Raw genomic sequence first — 17,756 nt, forward strand, 5'->3', positions numbered from 1 at the left:
GATATCTTTCAGAATGGCTGCAGAAAGTCTGAAGTCGTTTATTTTATCCGGATATAAAGACCTTCAGCACAGATGTCATGATGCTTTGAAGGCACCGACAGGTTTAACAGTTACTTCACTTTAATTATGTGACTCTAACACTGAATAAGATTATTTTACATTATGTGTAAAAACATAATCCTGTTATAGTTGTTCTTCAATGATTTGACAAATCGATACTATATATTATGGGCCGTGCTCTGTGAAAGGGGCTTCAATGCATGTGCGTAAAGTGTCGTCCCAGATTAGCCTGTGCATGTGCGGAAAGTGTCGTCACAGCACAGCGGACTGCACAGGCTAATCTGGGACGACACTTTAGGCACATGCATAAAATACCCTTTTTACAGAGCGCGGCTCATATTTTTTGCATTGTATGCATATTTCTGAGGTTTATATAATGCAGCTAAACCTGTTTGCTGATATTTCTTTAACCTATCCTTCATGATATATTAAGTGTTATTTTCAAGATTCAATGTCACGCAGTACATAAGTAACCATTCCTTATCTTCCGACCATATTCCATTTGGAACATCACAAATATTTTCCCAATATTTTATTTGTATCTGTATCTATTCCAAATGTTAACTGTAAATGTGGTTTGTGTTTCAGGTCTGGATTTCGATGAAAGCCTTTTACAGAAATGCATGATGAAATGTCAGGGTGTGACAAGCAATCCCCCACCCCCACCCTACTATATGTGGTTGACAAGTCAGCTATTACATACAGAAATATGCAGAAGAATATGGCATCAATTAATATAATGTAATTACAAAGTTTTATTGTGATGCTTTCGAACCTTAATGTGGAATGTCACCTGGTTTTGAATAACGATGTTATTATTGTTTGTTGTAATTAACAATTGAAGTTGAAACTAGATCAGGAAAAATGTCTCTCACTCTTATAAGCCTCCTCACACATAGGCGAAAGTCTCCTGACGTCAACTTGCGTGTACTGGCGAATAAGACTTCAGTAAAATTCGTTCTCATTAGTATATGTACGTTGCACATCGTTGGTGGTGTTCGAATGGATGCGTTTGTGAGCTTTTGCGTCCGTTGCGATTAGTTCTGTTCGTCGGAAAATTGTTAACATGTTGAAAAATTGTTGGCGAATAAAAGTTTCGTCTATCTTTCGTTAAAATTCGTTTCGATACGATAGCCGATCGGAAAGTTTTCGCATAGCGTTCGTCAACTGGCGTTAGAGGTCGCAGCTCTCAGCTAATTTGCATATTATGATTATTTGATTTGCATATCAAGCGAAAAAGGACGATCCGAAAAAAAATCTATGCGATAGCTTGCGGACTTTTGCGAACTATAGGGAAGATTTGCGTATTGTAGCGAATTGAATCCAACACATTTAAGTGATTTATAACGATAAATTAACGTTCAGAAAACGAACGGTATATAGAGAATAACAGGTTACTGCCTGATCGTTTTGTAATATATATGGCGAGGCTTAGAATAAAATAACGGCGAGGCTTTGCCGAGCCGTTATTTCATTCGTGCCGAGCCTGATATATTACAAAACGATCAGGCAGTAACCTGTTTTTCTATCATACCACTGACACCACTCACCCCGTTTTATAAGAAATACTAAAAATTCATCGCTACGCCCTGGAGCCGCTGTATTTGTTTATCGCGTATGAATCGTTCTAAAAATAGCATTTTTCCTCAACACGAAAAATAGTGCCATTTAATGTAATTTAATAACGCTGTTTCTTTCTCTGTCTTCTTTAATTCTGCAACAAAACTTTAAGATGCAATACTTTATTACACAAAATGAAAACATATATTATACATTTTAAAGGAAAAACTTGAAACGCAATTGTAACATGTCAAGGCCAGTGCAGTGCACGTCTTCGCAGTGTGTCAACACGTGTAAAGAAATGAATGATGTTTTTATTAGAATTCGGAATATGTACTGCGCATTTTGTTTACTGTGGTGGTTGTGCGTAAATATTGAGGTTCTGCACGTTAAGTACAGCTCCAAAAAACATGCCATGTATTGGATTTTGGCCAGGAAGCTGTGCTTGTGCAGGGTGGGTGGGGAGAGAAATGTTCATTTCGGAAGTGTTGACAGAAGTGCATGAAACAGATGCCTGAGATGGAGTTGCAGTAGAACATGATGCTAAAAGGTTTGAACATCTTTTTTTGTGTTTGTTCGGAAATTTCGCTGTAATTTATTATTGACTGGACGTTTTTGTGTCCTGTTATTTGCATGATTTCAGTGGTTGCGATATTGAAATCACTTAATTTTTGAACAAGGTGTTTTCTAGCGGAATGGTTACTGATATTTTGGTTTTGTCAAAACCGGCCTCGCTTGCCATAGTTTCCAACATCTTGGCAATTTTTTTTACCAAGTTTCTAACGTAGGAACCACTGATCAGAAATGTCAGTTAAGGGCACGGTTCTTGTTGCCAGGTAGAATGGGCTATCATCAGTGCTGAAACCGGGTGGCCTTTTATCACTATGCTGTTTGTAAATGTAAATAGGGTCCCTATTTCCTAATTCTGGTGAGGCAAACATCTTCGGATGAATTTTTTTGGCATCTGATGCATTTGCGCCAGTGCGGGTCTTAGTCTGTCGTTTATTGAATTCCAGAAATTCATTTCCTGAAGCATCTGTCTTCAGTTTGACATCACCCCATCTTAAAAAAAAATGTGTTTAATTATCAGACGTTGTTTCATTATATTGAAGTAAGTATTCAGTGCCGTTCATGTAAAATTCAAGATGTTGGAGGTTAAGCAAATGATCAATCTGGTTTAATACGGGACTTCAATTATGCAATGATTCCCAAAAATTTATCAAATTTTAGACTCTCATTTTTAGCACTGAAAGTCTGTCATTTCATAATTTAACTAACCTTAAATAGTACTGCTCGTGGGTTCCTCGTAGGCCGAAATGCAGGGAGTTGTTCAACAAAATGGTATTTAGGAGTGATTTTTTGCGTTGTTGCACCCAGAATGTTGTCTGTGTAGAGTTTTTGAATCTCTTCGTCTGATAATGCGGCAGCCGCTTTAGGCTTGTTTCCTAAAATAATAATAATATAGAGAACTTTTTGCCTGCTTTTGTGAAGCGGCCTACGCCAATCCATTTTGAGTTGCGTACTTGTTTAAATTTGTGAAAAAATGAGTAGCAAACTGTTTAAACTTGTAAAAATTTGAGTAGCAAACTTATTGAAATTGTGAATATTTGAGTCACGAACTTCTTGAAATTATGAAAATTTTAGTCGCGAATTTCCCAAAATTATTAAAAACGGCCATTCTCACAGAGAGAGAAAAAGCCCTGATATATATTTTCATTGTCTGCACATTTTACACATAATTGAGACTCTTTAAGACTCAGATATTACCAGTAATATCAACAATAACAATCATTATCAGAAATTGTTGCTTTCATTTTTTAAGTAGATAACATTTAAAATCGAAATGAAATCAAGACAAAAATAATAATAGTAGATAAATTTAATATAATGTTTTAAGTCAATAATGCTGTCTTATTCACAAATTTCATGCCATATTTATTGTAAAAACAGGGATTAAATTTACCTTTTCCTAGTTTTTTTTTAAATTTTGCTTTGCTTTCAGGCAGTCGCGAGAGGGAAAATTCTGGACCACTGCTCCGAAAGATAAAGTATAGGTACTTTGCTCTTTGGAGTTTCCGCTCAATGCTTCCCACGATGCTCCGCAATGTGACAGGCTCGTATTAATCACCATCACTCTTGCGAATGGAGAGCAGATATGTGGCAAGATATTCATCAAGATGGTCGACTGATAAATTGTGGATTGCCTTCGTTTCGCCTTTCTTCGCAAGATATTGCTGAAATCGACTGACATCTGCCAGTGTTTTCCGGATAGTGTTTTTGTTATCTTCGGCTTCAATGAATCTTCGGTTGTTATTTCTGTGGCGTCTGATATGTTTTCACTGTTCTCAGTTTTTGATTTTGTTTCAGTAAGGGATTCTAAATGACTTTTAGTTAAATTTACATTTGCATTCGTGCTTTCATCGAATGGTTCATTAAACACACTCGGATTTATTCCAAACTGATTGGCAAAGTCTTCCTCTGACATAACAACTCCTCCATTAAACCGTCCCAAACGATGTCAAACTTACCCCCATCCACAAAGTCTGACATGGTAATGTTTATTCATTGTATTAATATATGTTTTTAAGTTTAAGTCCTTATTTTGAAAAGAAATTAGCTTTTAACTAGCCTAGATTTATCAAACACAATTCCTGTGGCAAACTGTAGCAGACGACAAATCATATTTGTAACCTTAATAATAATATATTATTTAAAATTAATTCATTTTAATTGCATATAACAATTGGTTTTATTGTGAAGTGTGTTACTAGTTAATTTTTATTATTTTTACTACTTTTTTATTGTTTGTTTTATTTTTTTGGTCTGTTTATATTAAGTGCTGAATTTTTGACAAAACCTTTGACCTTTGATGTTTGCATATGAAGGCGTGTCAAAAAAAGTAGTCCGTTGGTTACATGACGTCATCAGCATGTACTTATTCATTCTTAATATTTTGAAAATACGTTTTTTCTGTTTTTGTTGCTGTTTGTGGATTGAATGTAATACCTCTTGGTATCAAATTGTTTGTTTTGATAAATCTGATTCAGTTTTACAATAAAACAAAACATTGTAATTAAGTCTTAGTAGCCTCCACACATGACTGATATATGGACTTCCTGTTGACCGTGATATAAAAAAAGATATCAGGCAACAGGTTATCAAGCAGATATCAATGTGGTGGTATGATAAACGCCCGTATACGAATCAATCCGAAGGGTAACTACGATAAGCGAATCTATGCGAATCCATCCGAATAATAGTGCTCATGATTGTTTTAGTAGTTTGTGCAGACATATGCCTATATTTCATATATATAATATTGAAGGTATCATTATTTCTTTGTCAAATGGAAGATATACAACGCCTAAAATTTCAGTATGTTGCTGCTATTGCCAATAGCAGAAGTAGTCCAGCAACAACTAAACATACAACGGTTTCTCAGAGGCCGACTAAGGTGGAGTATAGGAGCCAGAGTACGTAATATCTGGAGAAGACCATGGCTGCATCCCTGGAGACGGCGCCAATTTGGCATCTATGATCAGCTCATGCTTGAGCTCAGAAGAGAAGATCCTGAAACATTTAAGAAATTCCTCCACATACCATCTGAAATATACGATGAAATTTTGGGAAGGGTTCGTCATCGGCTCGTGAAGCAACACACTCGGTACAGGGAGCCCTTGGATCCAGGGATAAAGTTATCTACCACACTACGTCACCTGGTTTCTGGTGTCAAGTACTCAAAAATGCAGTATTCCTGGCGGGTCACTGAGAATACACTCTCTGTAGTGGTCAGAGACGTGTGTCATGCTATATGTGAAGAATATGTTGATGAGGTTATGACAGCCCCCTCCACACCTAAAGAATGGAGACAACTGGCTGATGGTTTCCTCAAGAATTTGAACTTTCCAAATGGAGTTGCTGCTATTGATGGCAAGCACATAGCTATCAGAAAGCTTGCCAGCTCTGGTTCCTTATATTATAATTATAAGGGATTCTTCAGCATCATCTTACTGGCTATTGTCGACTCGGACTACAAGTTCGTATGGAGTGATCTGGGTGGTGAGTATTAGTCTACATAAATTTAACTGCATTATATTGTAACTACATAAATTATATATATATTTTGTGCTGTTTTCAATGTACAGTTGTTTACTGACAAGTTCTTATCCTTTTCAGGATACGGTTCAAGTGGAGATGCCAAGATTTATAATGAATCATAATTCTTTGAGATGGTGCAGGATGGTTCCATTGGATTTCCAGACCAACAGCCCTTTCCAAATGACACCGTCAACATGCCCTATTTCTTGGTTGGAGATGACGCTTTCAGCCTTTGCGAGAACATGCAGAAACCCTATAGACATAGAGTCCTGACAAGAGACGAAGAATCCTGAACTACCGGTTATCCAGGGCTAGGAGAGTATCAGAAAATGCATTTGGGATTTTGGCCAACCGATTCCAGGTACAGTAAAGTTCCGCTAATAAGACCAGGCAAAATAGTGGTTACAATAGCGAAGTGGTCTTAATATCTGACCATTTTCCTTCATAAATTAACCATTTGGGACTTGAACATTGTCAAAAACCGCATAATGTTTTTAATCTTCGAAGTGGTCTTAATAGCGAAACTTTACTGCAATACCCTTTTTCAAAACACAATTTCATTTATAAAAGAAATGTTCACGTTAACTTTTAACACATAACATTACTGGTCATCTGTAATTTCAGATAATTCTCACAAAGATGAACCACAGCCCATCCACAGTAAGGCTGATTGTAAAGACATGCTTCATTCTCCACAATTTGATGAGGATCAGGTACCCCACCATGCAGAATGCACTGGTTGACCATGATGATAAAAGAGGCGATATGGTTCCTGGGGACTGGAGAAGAGGTCGCAACTTGGAGTATACCAGGAATGTCAATATCAGGGGCCACAACACAGCAACCAAAAAAGACAAGAGTGTGAGAAACACTCTGAAGCACTAGGTAAACTCTCCAGCGGGATGTGTGCCATGGCAAGACAGGATGGTGCCACATTAGAGATTGAAATAAAGTGTAACATATTAGTGGAATAAATTAATAAAGAATATTGTTGTTTTTTGTATTGGCCTAATAAAGGGAAGTAATATTAAAAGTAAGACACGAAATTTACGCAAAATCTTTAATGAAAAAGACTTCATGCATAATCAACATGCATAGTCGAGTCGGAAAAAGTTAGTCCATATCAAAACGCCCGGATGCAGAAATTCTGTTTCGGAAATATTCGGCGGTATGCGCAATTATGCGCAAGGTTGCGCTTACATTCGTATCTTTACGCACTTAATAGCTCCTAATCGCTAACCGTAAGAACGAATATTATTTTCGCGACCTAACGTTTTCTAGCGAATTGCAGTAACTGTTCGTCAAAATTCGTAAATCATTCGCACCAAATAGTTCCTCTACGTTCAACATTCGTTATAATATTATACAATGCAACACATTTTCAAACAATTTTGGCAAGAATTCGCTAGAATATATAAAATTACCCTTTTCGCCAGGCTTCGCCATATGGATTCGTTTATGTGTGAGGAGGCTTTATACGATCAAAACACACATTTGTTTTTGTTGCGCACATTTAGCATCAGGGGATGCTTGACCTATTTTTCGTATACCAAGGTTTCCAGGGGCATCCTCGTTCTTCTCAACATAACAAATATTGATGAATACTTATCAAACTGTTTTCTCCTATTTGGATCACAACATGTTAATCATCGGAGTAGATGTGTCGTTGGAAGCCTATACACATTACTCAAGGAAATGCGCCTTAGAAATGTGCTTGATAAAGCAAGACAAATCTAAAATAATGCAAACATTATTTACAAAAGTTGTCTTTCATTGATAAAATAAATCGTAAACGATGCTAGTTTATCCGGATGATATTTATCTGGAATGTGCTGGTCCTGGTACATATGTTGAAGTAACTTATGTAATTTAACATACGTTAGATTGCTGCACTGTTGCTGTTTTTTTTCTAGGCCATCCTAGATTTTACATACCATGCTGAAAATGTACTCAGTGATGCGGATTTTCCTGAAAAAAATGCAAAGGAAAGAATTTCTAAAATCTTCTGTAAGTTGTACATGGATATAGGCACGTGAATTTCTGTTGCAATATGTTGAGGAGCGTATGGATGAGATTATCCTTTAAGAATGTAATAGAGGATATTGTGTCTTCATACCGATTGCAAGGTAACAGATTCAATATGTACTATGAAGGCAAGATTTCCTAAAAGAGTGGTTGAATTTGCCTTTGGTTTATGAAGCAACACGATAATATGCAATTCATGTAGGTCTAAACTATGTTTTGATTATCTGATATTTTTCTACGTAATCATAAATTGTTTAAAAGTAGTATGTAAGAACCGTTTAACTAATCTGTAAACACGTCCTTTAATCCAGACTTTCTGTCAAATAACTGTATTTAAATATTGTATTTGTTGACCAACAAGTTTCGTCAATTTAGTGTAGCCTATCTGGATAAAGTGAGTGAGATGTGCCTAGTAGTGTCGCAAAACAGCAAGCCAGAGGACTTGCTGGGCAATGAGTTAGCTGAGTGCCTGCTGTGGCGGCGAGGGGCACTGCTCTACAGTTAATGTGCCACCATCCATGGTGACAAGGAAAGAAGGGGCAGGCAGGTGGTCGAACTCAGACAGGTAAGCCATGTGTTCCATATAATGTATAATGTGAAATAATTTGTTTTGGTCATTATACATTTTTAGCTCATCTACTTTTTGAAAAAAAAAAGCTATTGTCATCACCTGAGCGTCTGCGTCAGCGTCCGGCTAAGTTTTGTGTTTAGGTCCACTTTTCTCATAAAGTATCAAAGCTATAGCATTCAAACTTGCTACACTTACTTACTATCATGAGGGTACTGGAAAGACAAAGTTAAATAACTCTGGCTGGCATTTTGACAGAATAATGAGCCCTATTTATACTTAGAAAATTGAAAATTTGGCTGAGTTTTGTGTTTATGTCCACTTTATTCCTAAAGTATCAAAGGTATTGCTTATATACTTGCAACACTTACTAACTGCAGTATCATAAAAGGAATGTTCATGTGAAGGTATGTAACTCTGTCTGGCATTTTGACAGAATTATGTCCCCTTAATACTACAAAAAATTAAAAATTTTGTTAGGTTTTGTGTTTTGGTCCACTTTACTCCTAAAGTATTATAGCTATTGCTTTCAGACTTGAAACACTCTCTAACTATCATAAGAGGACTGTACAGGACAAATTGCATAACTCTGGTTGGCATTTTGATGGAATTATGGCCCTTTTTATGCCCCCGGATCAAATTATCAGCGGTATATTATTTTTGGCCAGTCTGTCTGTCATTTTGTGTGCATGTGTGTCTGTCACTAAAGTTTAACCTTGGGAATAGCTTTTGCAATATTGAAGATAGCAACTTGATATTTGGCAGGCATGTGTATCTCATGGAGCTGCACATTTTGAGTGGATAAAAGTCAAGGTCATCCTTCAAGGTCAAAGGTCAAATATATGGCTTCAAAGCTGCGCAATAGGGGGCATTGTGTTTCTGAAAACAGAACTCTTGTTTGACTAGTTCCTTTGAATATTTGGTTAAATTTTGTGTTAAGATCCACTTTACTTCTAAAGTATCAAAGCTATTGCATTCAAACTTAAAATACTTTCATACTATCATGAGGGTACTGTACCTGGAAAGTTGAATTTGAACTTGACCTTCGAATGACATTGACTCTCAAGGTTAAATCATTAAATTTTGCTAAAATTGTCATCACTTCTATATTTATGATCAGATTTGATTCATACTTTGACAAAACAACACTTACCTGACATACCACAATAAACTCCATCCAAACCATCCCCCACGCTCCACCCTAGAACCCCCCCCCCCCGAATTTTTTTTTTTTTTTCCATTTTGTCTTATTTTTGGGATATACTGTAATGTAATAAATGACCACAAACCCACACTATACGACCCCTCTCCACCTCTCCCTCTTTTTTGATGGAAGTATTGAGATAGGTCCCTTCACCTTAAATTAGAAAAATAGATGAGCAGTCTACACTTGCTAGGCGGTGCTCTTGTTCATATTTGGGACTGTAGATAGATATGTTGTCATAAAATTGCAAGCGGCAGATTTTAACGAATGAATAGTATGGTAATAAATGGATGCAATAGTAACATTGCAAATGGTAAAATATATGAACACAACAAAATATAGTGATTCCATGAAACATGTGTACAATTTACAGAAGTGCTATTGATGACCTGTGTTTCATCACATGCAGAATAGTGTAAAGACTGTAAAATTATGACTTCCTTTAGTGTAAAAAATATCTGTATGAGAAAATGCAACTTTTCATACTACAGGTACTTGGACTCTTGATTGCCTATTAAATTCATTATTTATAATCGTGAGATAATTATTTTGTTTTGAAGGGAACTTTAAAATTGTGATCAAGTATATCTCAAGTTACATTGAGCCCTGAAAATTAAAAAAAGGTTTGATAAAATTGCTTGTTAGATTTGACAGTAAAAACCTAGTTTGCTTAAGATGTTTATATTAACATTTTCATACCATTCTTCTATAAATGATCACTCTATAATAAATACATGTACATGTACATGTAAGTACTGTTCCTATTTTCAACGATTTGTTAAAAAAGTTATGTCATGTATATCACCAATATGAGACTATATCATATGGTTAATACTTGCACCAAAGAGACATTGTTTTGTGGTTTTTAGAACCTGCAGATGGGGGTTCATTACCTCCTGATGTTGTTCAAGATACGAAATACTGTGTTTGGCACAACCCATGTACCCAATGACAATGAAACTCTCGAGCTTCTGAAACGAGGTAACCATTGAATGTGACATTTTTATTACTCATTTACAATTGTAATTTTTAATTAGATTTTCAGCAAAGTTGAAAATCTTGGTTGTTAAATTGATGTAAGGCTTGCTAGTGGCTGTTTACAGGTGTTTTTGTATCAATACTTTATTTTGAATTGACCAATCTTGATTATAATGAATGTGGATATGGTGAGCTTGCCTGGAGATCAAGCTTAGGATTGTATTTTGGGCTAATTAAGCTCCATGTTAATAAAAATAGAAAACCTGCAAATAGATGGTTACAGGCCAATACTTATTTATATAGAAAACTTGCATGAAGGACCAGATTTAAATTCTATGTGGGGCTTTTCAAGTCAAGGTTAAGATTACTGTATTTAAAAATGAAAAGCAGTTGAAATGGCTTCCAAGCGGCGCAATAGGGGCATTGTGTTTCAGACAAACACATCTCTTGTTTTTACTCTTTTACAAGTGTAATTTTTTACCAAATTTTCAACAAAGTTGAAAATCTTGGTTGTTAGATTGATATGAGGCTTGCTAGCGGCTTTTTACAGATGGTTTTCGATCAATACGTTATTTTGAATTGACCAATCTTGATTATAATGAATGTGGATATGGTGAGCTTGCCTGGAGATCAAGCTTAGGATTGTATTTTGGGCTAATTAAGCTCCATGTTAATAAAAATAGAAAACCTGCAAATAGATGGTTTCAGGCCAATAACTTATTTGGCAATGACCAATCATGATGAAACATTGCTTATAGAAAACTTGCATGAAGGCCCAGATTTAAATTCTATTTGGGGCTTTTCAATATAAAGAAGTGAAACTCCAGCTGCTGGAGCAGTATTGAATTTTCATTAAAAACAATTAGTTGGTCCTTTATTTAAGGCAAGTGACCGATTGCCCAAACAGTACAAAACAGCACAATACAGCACAATACAAACCAACATAAACACAAAATTTGAATAAAGCTGGGGTCACCGCCTTGGAACGGTCAATGCAAAGCATTGGGGGTTTAAACCTGGTTATAGAGCGCTCAACCTCGAACTTGGCCCAGCAATATTCATAATACATTTAAGTGTAAATAAAATTTAACGTCATAGCATTGTAACTCAAATTAAACAATTATAAAAGGGAATTAAAACGCATTCAATTTAATTACTATTTAATTACTCAATTGCATTGAAGATACAAGAGTAACAGAATTACAACTTTTTGACGAACGATCAAATAAAACTATTAATAATTGGTTAATATCAAGTCATGGTTAGATTAATGTTTCTAAAAATTAAAAAAACAGTTTCATTTAATTACTTTTGTTTTAATGAGGACATTGTTCTGGGTAAGTTGTCTTCAGGCAGGCCTTTCTTTGGATTGCATTTAAGGCCTGTCGGATATAGGTCACTTTTACTAAAGATAGAAAAACTGTTTCCACTCAATAACTATAATAAACATGGAGGATTTGTTCAGAAATTTTGTGTAAATGTAGCTGACATTGGTTTAGATTGCTCACTTGTATTCATTAAAGCATTTAACAATACTTAAACTTTGAAAGCGTATGTTGTCGTTGATCATTATTCTTCTGTTATTATATATATATTCATTACAAATCCATATGTATTATGTGCATCTCAATGCTTTTAATTGACTGTACAAATTGTTTATAAAAATCATACTGACACTTCAGATAGTGGTTTCTTTTGCATAGAAAACCCATGTAGTCTCTTTTTTCCATATATTTTCTCTGTCGAAGGCTGAGGGACAAAGTTTTGGCGTTGTTTGTCGGTGTGTCAGTCCAGCCATATGTCAGTCTGTTGCAAACTTTAGGGCTATATGTCAGAAACTACCAGTATATAGGATTTCAAAATGAAACTTCATGGGCTCATAGATATAAATAAGGAGAAGTGCCTTGCACATGAACCATAACCCAACACTTTCTTAAATAAGAGTAATTGCCCTATGATGTTTGTGTATAATGTAAATGTTCATCTTGTTAAACAAGATTTCAACATGAAACTTCATAAGTGTGTAGATATCAATGAGGAGAAGTACCATGCGTAAACAAAAAACCCAATGCACCACCCTTTAAATAACCTTTTTTCTTAGTTCTGCACCCGTCAATAAACTGTAAATATTTTTTTGGGGGGACGGGGGGGGGGCGAGATATGAATTCAACAAATTTGGTTGTATTTATATGAATCATATAATGACATTGTATTTTACAGGCATATACAGTGAAACCCACCTATTGGCACTCATGTATGGTGGGGAGATGTGCTACTGGTTCATCTCGACTACTAAGGACGAGACGGAGTCGGAGCGTGCAGCGCGTGCCATTGGACTCGAAATGCTGAACACATGCGTGCAGGCCATTGAGAGCATTCCTGAGCTGCAGGCTGGATGGAACACTGAGAGGGCCAAAGAACTTATTACTGCGATGAATTCTTGAGTTGGCATTCTATTTAGACGATTTAATTTACATAATTTTTGTGTGTAAATGTGTAAGTATTTAATTATGAATGGAATTTATTTATTTGTGATATTGTTTTGTTAATATTATTCTATTGTCATTTGTTTCCTTTTATAAGTATTCTTTAGCAATAACGTTTGAGGTATTATACACAATTAATGCGTGTTTAAAGAGTCAAAGTTCCGTTCTATTTTTCAACTTACTATTTTTTAGTTTGGATTAAGCCACAAATAAGTTATCTATGGTAAGATGCTCTGGTTTTTGATACTTCCATGCTGTTATTGTGTTATGTCTCAAAATGTGATAATGCTGTGGGAAAAATATAATTTTGTAAATCAAATTTTAAAGGATATTACAGTGTAATTGAAGGCATTTGTTTTGTTGTTTTTAAGTACTTAAGATACTGTGTGCTATTATTGCTGGTACTGATTACTTTCCATTTAGACATTTATGACCATTTTATTGATATGAAAATTGACATCCACAAGACATTGAGTAAATTACTAAATGCTTAGCGCTTATAAATTATTTTTAGTTGTAAGCCTCAAATGTCAATCTTGTTACAATTAAATCTGTTTCTAATGGAATCTACTTTTATCATTATTATTCATCATGATAATTATGATATGTATTATGTTACATGAAGAGGATGTCTATTTCCATTCTTTGTGTGTGTCATTTCCTTATTATAATCATGATTCATTGTGTTGTTGCATGTTGCTGTTTTTGCAAATAAAAGGATTCCCATGGCCTAGCACATTGTGCAACTCATTACTGTTGAATGAATTTATTTATAAAAGAGGTACGTGTTTATTTGGGATTTTACTTTGATTCGTTTGAGTTAAAAATGGGTGGATGCATAAAGAGTTAAGTGTGCAAGTTAGTAGTAAAAAATATTGAAGGGAGAATTCAACAGTTTGGTATTCTAATAAATCAGATATGTCTGTTCTCTGTGTAATTGATACATTTATGATGATAAGAGTGTAATAAACGTATACCATTTTACTAATAAGAACCAAGAAAATGAGCAAATGAGCAAATGTTTTTTGCAAAAAAAGCACTAAACAACACTAGCAATTGATTTTAAATAAATGACATCGTAAATAGATGCTGAGTTTCGCTTGTACCGAACATGACAGTTTCGATAAAAAAAGACCGGCTTTGTTTATCATTCACAAATAATCGTTTGTTGTTACTGTCTAAATGAATAGTTTAAGGATTTTGACTGGGCACACGCACAACTGTAAATGAGTAGAATAGTTTTTGGTCGGAAATTATCACGTCTGTCAAAAGTGTGGACCGTATTCATGGTACCCGCCTCGACCTGGAGGCCACAGTAATGAATTCGCAACGTTTTGTGTTCAACAGTACAGATAGACTTATATACGGGCAGTGAGTTCAAGACTGTACAATACTGTAGTTATGAGCGGAAAGACTTGTATACGGGCAGGGAGGCTCGATTGGTCATTGTCGACTCGAGTACTACTTACATGTACCCCGGGAATACTTAAGTATACTTACATGTATACTTAAGTATACTTACATGTACCCCGGGTACGGTATATATACTTAAACGTATCCTGGAATTTGAACGCTAAATCGGTTGTTGTCGGCTATTTTTTTACATTATTATGTTCATATTCATGTCAAATTTCTTTAAAATGACCTCTATATAATCGAAACTCATACTCAAAAAGTACGTTTATATAAAAAATAATAATAACTTTATTTTACGAAGATAACACATTAAGAAATAAGTCTCATTTTTACAATGCGGTCTTCAAAAACACAGTATATATACATATAACTCAACAATGTCTAGCATACTGCAGTCAGCATTAAAATAATTACAAGAGCAACATAACTATAATAATAATTATAATAATTAATAAAAATAATAATAAATAATAATAAGTATAATGATGATGATGATGATGATGATGATGATGATGATGATGATGATGATGATGATGATGATGATGATGATGATGATGATGACGATGATGATGATGACGATGATGATGATGATGATAATGATGATGATGATGACCCGAGGTATATGTATATCCATATATATATGGATTAATATATATATCCATATATATTGCTACTTTTTATCAATTCTGATACTAGTAACATTTATACTATATACGTGTTAAATATATGTTCCATATAGATCAGCATGGATTTTGTATTTTAACTCTTCAAATAATATCGGGTCATTTCATAACCGCTTGATAACAAGTATGAAGAACACTCACCTGTTTGCAGGGCCGTACGCAGGAATTTTTGACTGGGGGCCCAACCTTGGAGGTAGCGGGAGTGGTCTATTTTTTATCATAATGCAAACCGAATACAGACTTGAATACTATTAAAGTTTAAAAGAAAAGTACTTATGCGTTTACACAAAGCCAAACAAATAATTCTCGAGACTAGAATAACCTGGAGACACTGTTTATTAAATTTGTTCTTCCTCAAAAAACTATATGATCGTAAAGCTTGTTAATTGCTCTGACTTAAAAATAAAGTACGCAAAATATTCGTGCGTGTTTAACCATAACCGAAAGGACGAACATAATGGCGTGAGGTCGTGGTAACGTCTGTGATGTCATAAACAAAAGCGCCATTCTTAAGAATAATAGCAACATTTACAGGCTCTGCTAAAATAAGCGGAAATCATGAGTTTAATAAAGAAAATAACGTCGGATGGGTATACAAGAAGCAGGTAATTAATATATAAACGAAAATTATACGATCTTTGAAGAAAATGACAATTTATTTTATTTTATTTTTCATTTTGCATTGGTGGGCGGGGTAATTTCTTTTGCTTGGTTACAATGTGGCGTTGGACACTTGGGCTTTAATAAAAACCTGTGGTAAGTACATGATTATATATTTCATTAAACCTGTTAGAAGGTCAATATTTTGAAACATTTCTATTGAATAAAACTTATCTATGTATGTTTTAAAATCAATACGCTTGCAATATACGGAAAAAATCTTCAAAGTTATCCATTTCAAACTGAAATCTTTTGTGAAAAAATACTAATTATGTTCATGATTTCGCTCAAGTTTGCTAAATTAGAAAATATTTTCTAAGTTTACAATAAAGTGAGCAATACGTTTAGCTACATTAAATCGTAGTTGCTAAATTAGCGTATAATGATATTGCAACAAACTAGACTAAGAATGTCAATTGGGGATTCGGAAGTTTATCTTACTAACCCACCCTAATTTGTTTGGCGATGTAAGTGGAAACAAAATTGTTTTCCTATTTGGAAATATACTGCTTGTTAGAGTAAGTTATCAATTATAATAGAATACATTGAATAGAGAATACATCCGTTAATTGCATGTACATATTATTCTGTCCTGCCGGACAGGCAGTAAAACTACAGCAAACAAAATGTGAAAAAGAAAACAAAACGATGATGCAAACCAGCAATACCAACCATCAATGAACATCATCAGAAGTAATAAATCCTAATAATATCACATAATATATAAGATAACAAATGACTGGATAGCTCTTCAAATTTAAACGGCGATACATAGTTGTATTATGAGGACAAAATAACAAACTCGCATTGTTTACAGAAGGCGATTGAAAGAGTATTTGTTCGATCAAATTATTTTGTTGGACTTTATGGCATGTTTTTTTACCGCGCGCTTTTGAAGCTTAGGCAAAAGAGCCAAAACGTTCATGACATCAAATTTTTAAAAAGAATCCGATCGAGCAGAAATAGCCGAAATTTAAGAGAAATCAGGTGAATCGTTTGCTGATGCGTTGTAGCATTCACAGTAAAACGAAGATCACACTAATCCATTTCTCGATACTGAAGACCATTTGCTTAAGATCAACATTTAAAAGAACATATTAAATTGCACGATAAATCTTTAAGGCTCAAACAAATCTTATCATGTTGTTGGGTGAATTATGATGGACACAAAATGTCGTGAGGTGCCAAATGACATGGGTTCGATCTTTATTTAGGACTGTGGTTTTAGATAAGTTTCACGGATGATGATATCTACCGATGATGATATCTACGGATGATGGCATCTACGGAAGATAATATTTTTGGATGATGATATCAACATATGATGGTATGTACAGATTATGGTATCTACGAATGGTATTATCCACGGATGATGGTATCTACGGATGATGGTATCGGCGGATTCAGTATATACATATGGTATGTACGGATGGGGGTATCTACGGACTATGATATCTACGGAAGACGTAACTAACAGATTATGCTATTCACGGATGATGGTAGCTAAGGATTATGGAATCTACGGATCATGATATCTTCGGATGATGTTACCTACGGATCATGATATCTACGGATGATGGTATCTACAGATTAAGGAATCTACGGATGATGATATCTCCTGATGATGATATATACGAATGATGATATCTCCTGATGATGGTTTCTATGGATGCTGATATCTGCGGATGATGATATCTACGGATACTGGTTTGTTCGGATGATGCTATCTTTGAATGATTGTATCTTTGGATAATGGTTTATACGGCTGATAATATGTATGGTCGATGGTATCTACGGATGATGGTATCTACAGATTATATTATGTACTGCTGATGGTTTCTGCTGATGATGGTTTACTAGTATACGATTGCTGGTATATACGGCTGATGCATCTAAGGTTGATTTTATCTGCGGATGGTGGTTTTTATGGATGATGGTATCAATGGCTGATGGTATCTACGGATGGTGTTATATACGAATGATGGTATGCATTGCTGTTGTTATGTATGGGTGATGGT

General features: G+C 35.0%; 2 protein-coding genes across 3 annotated transcripts in view; one reads left to right on the forward strand and one right to left on the reverse strand.

Moving 5' to 3' along the window:
• LOC127879186 (RAB7A-interacting MON1-CCZ1 complex subunit 1-like) overlaps positions 1–12,952 on the forward strand; it is a 71,845-nt gene extending 58,893 nt beyond the window's left edge. Inside the window, exons 5-6 of the mRNA XM_052425878.1 lie at positions 10,385–10,496; positions 12,714–12,952. Coding sequence (XP_052281838.1) covers positions 10,385–10,496; positions 12,714–12,937 — 336 coding nt within the window. The 3' untranslated portion in view covers positions 12,938–12,952. The remainder of the gene's footprint in view (positions 1–10,384; positions 10,497–12,713) is intronic.
• Positions 1–17,756, reverse strand: part of LOC127879187 (prophenin-2-like) — a 196,579-nt gene that overhangs the window by 12,076 nt on the left and 166,747 nt on the right. The window lies entirely within an intron of this gene.

Source organism: Dreissena polymorpha, chromosome 4, assembly GCF_020536995.1.
Source record: "Dreissena polymorpha isolate Duluth1 chromosome 4, UMN_Dpol_1.0, whole genome shotgun sequence".
Classification (NCBI taxonomy): Eukaryota; Metazoa; Mollusca; class Bivalvia; order Myida; family Dreissenidae; genus Dreissena; species Dreissena polymorpha.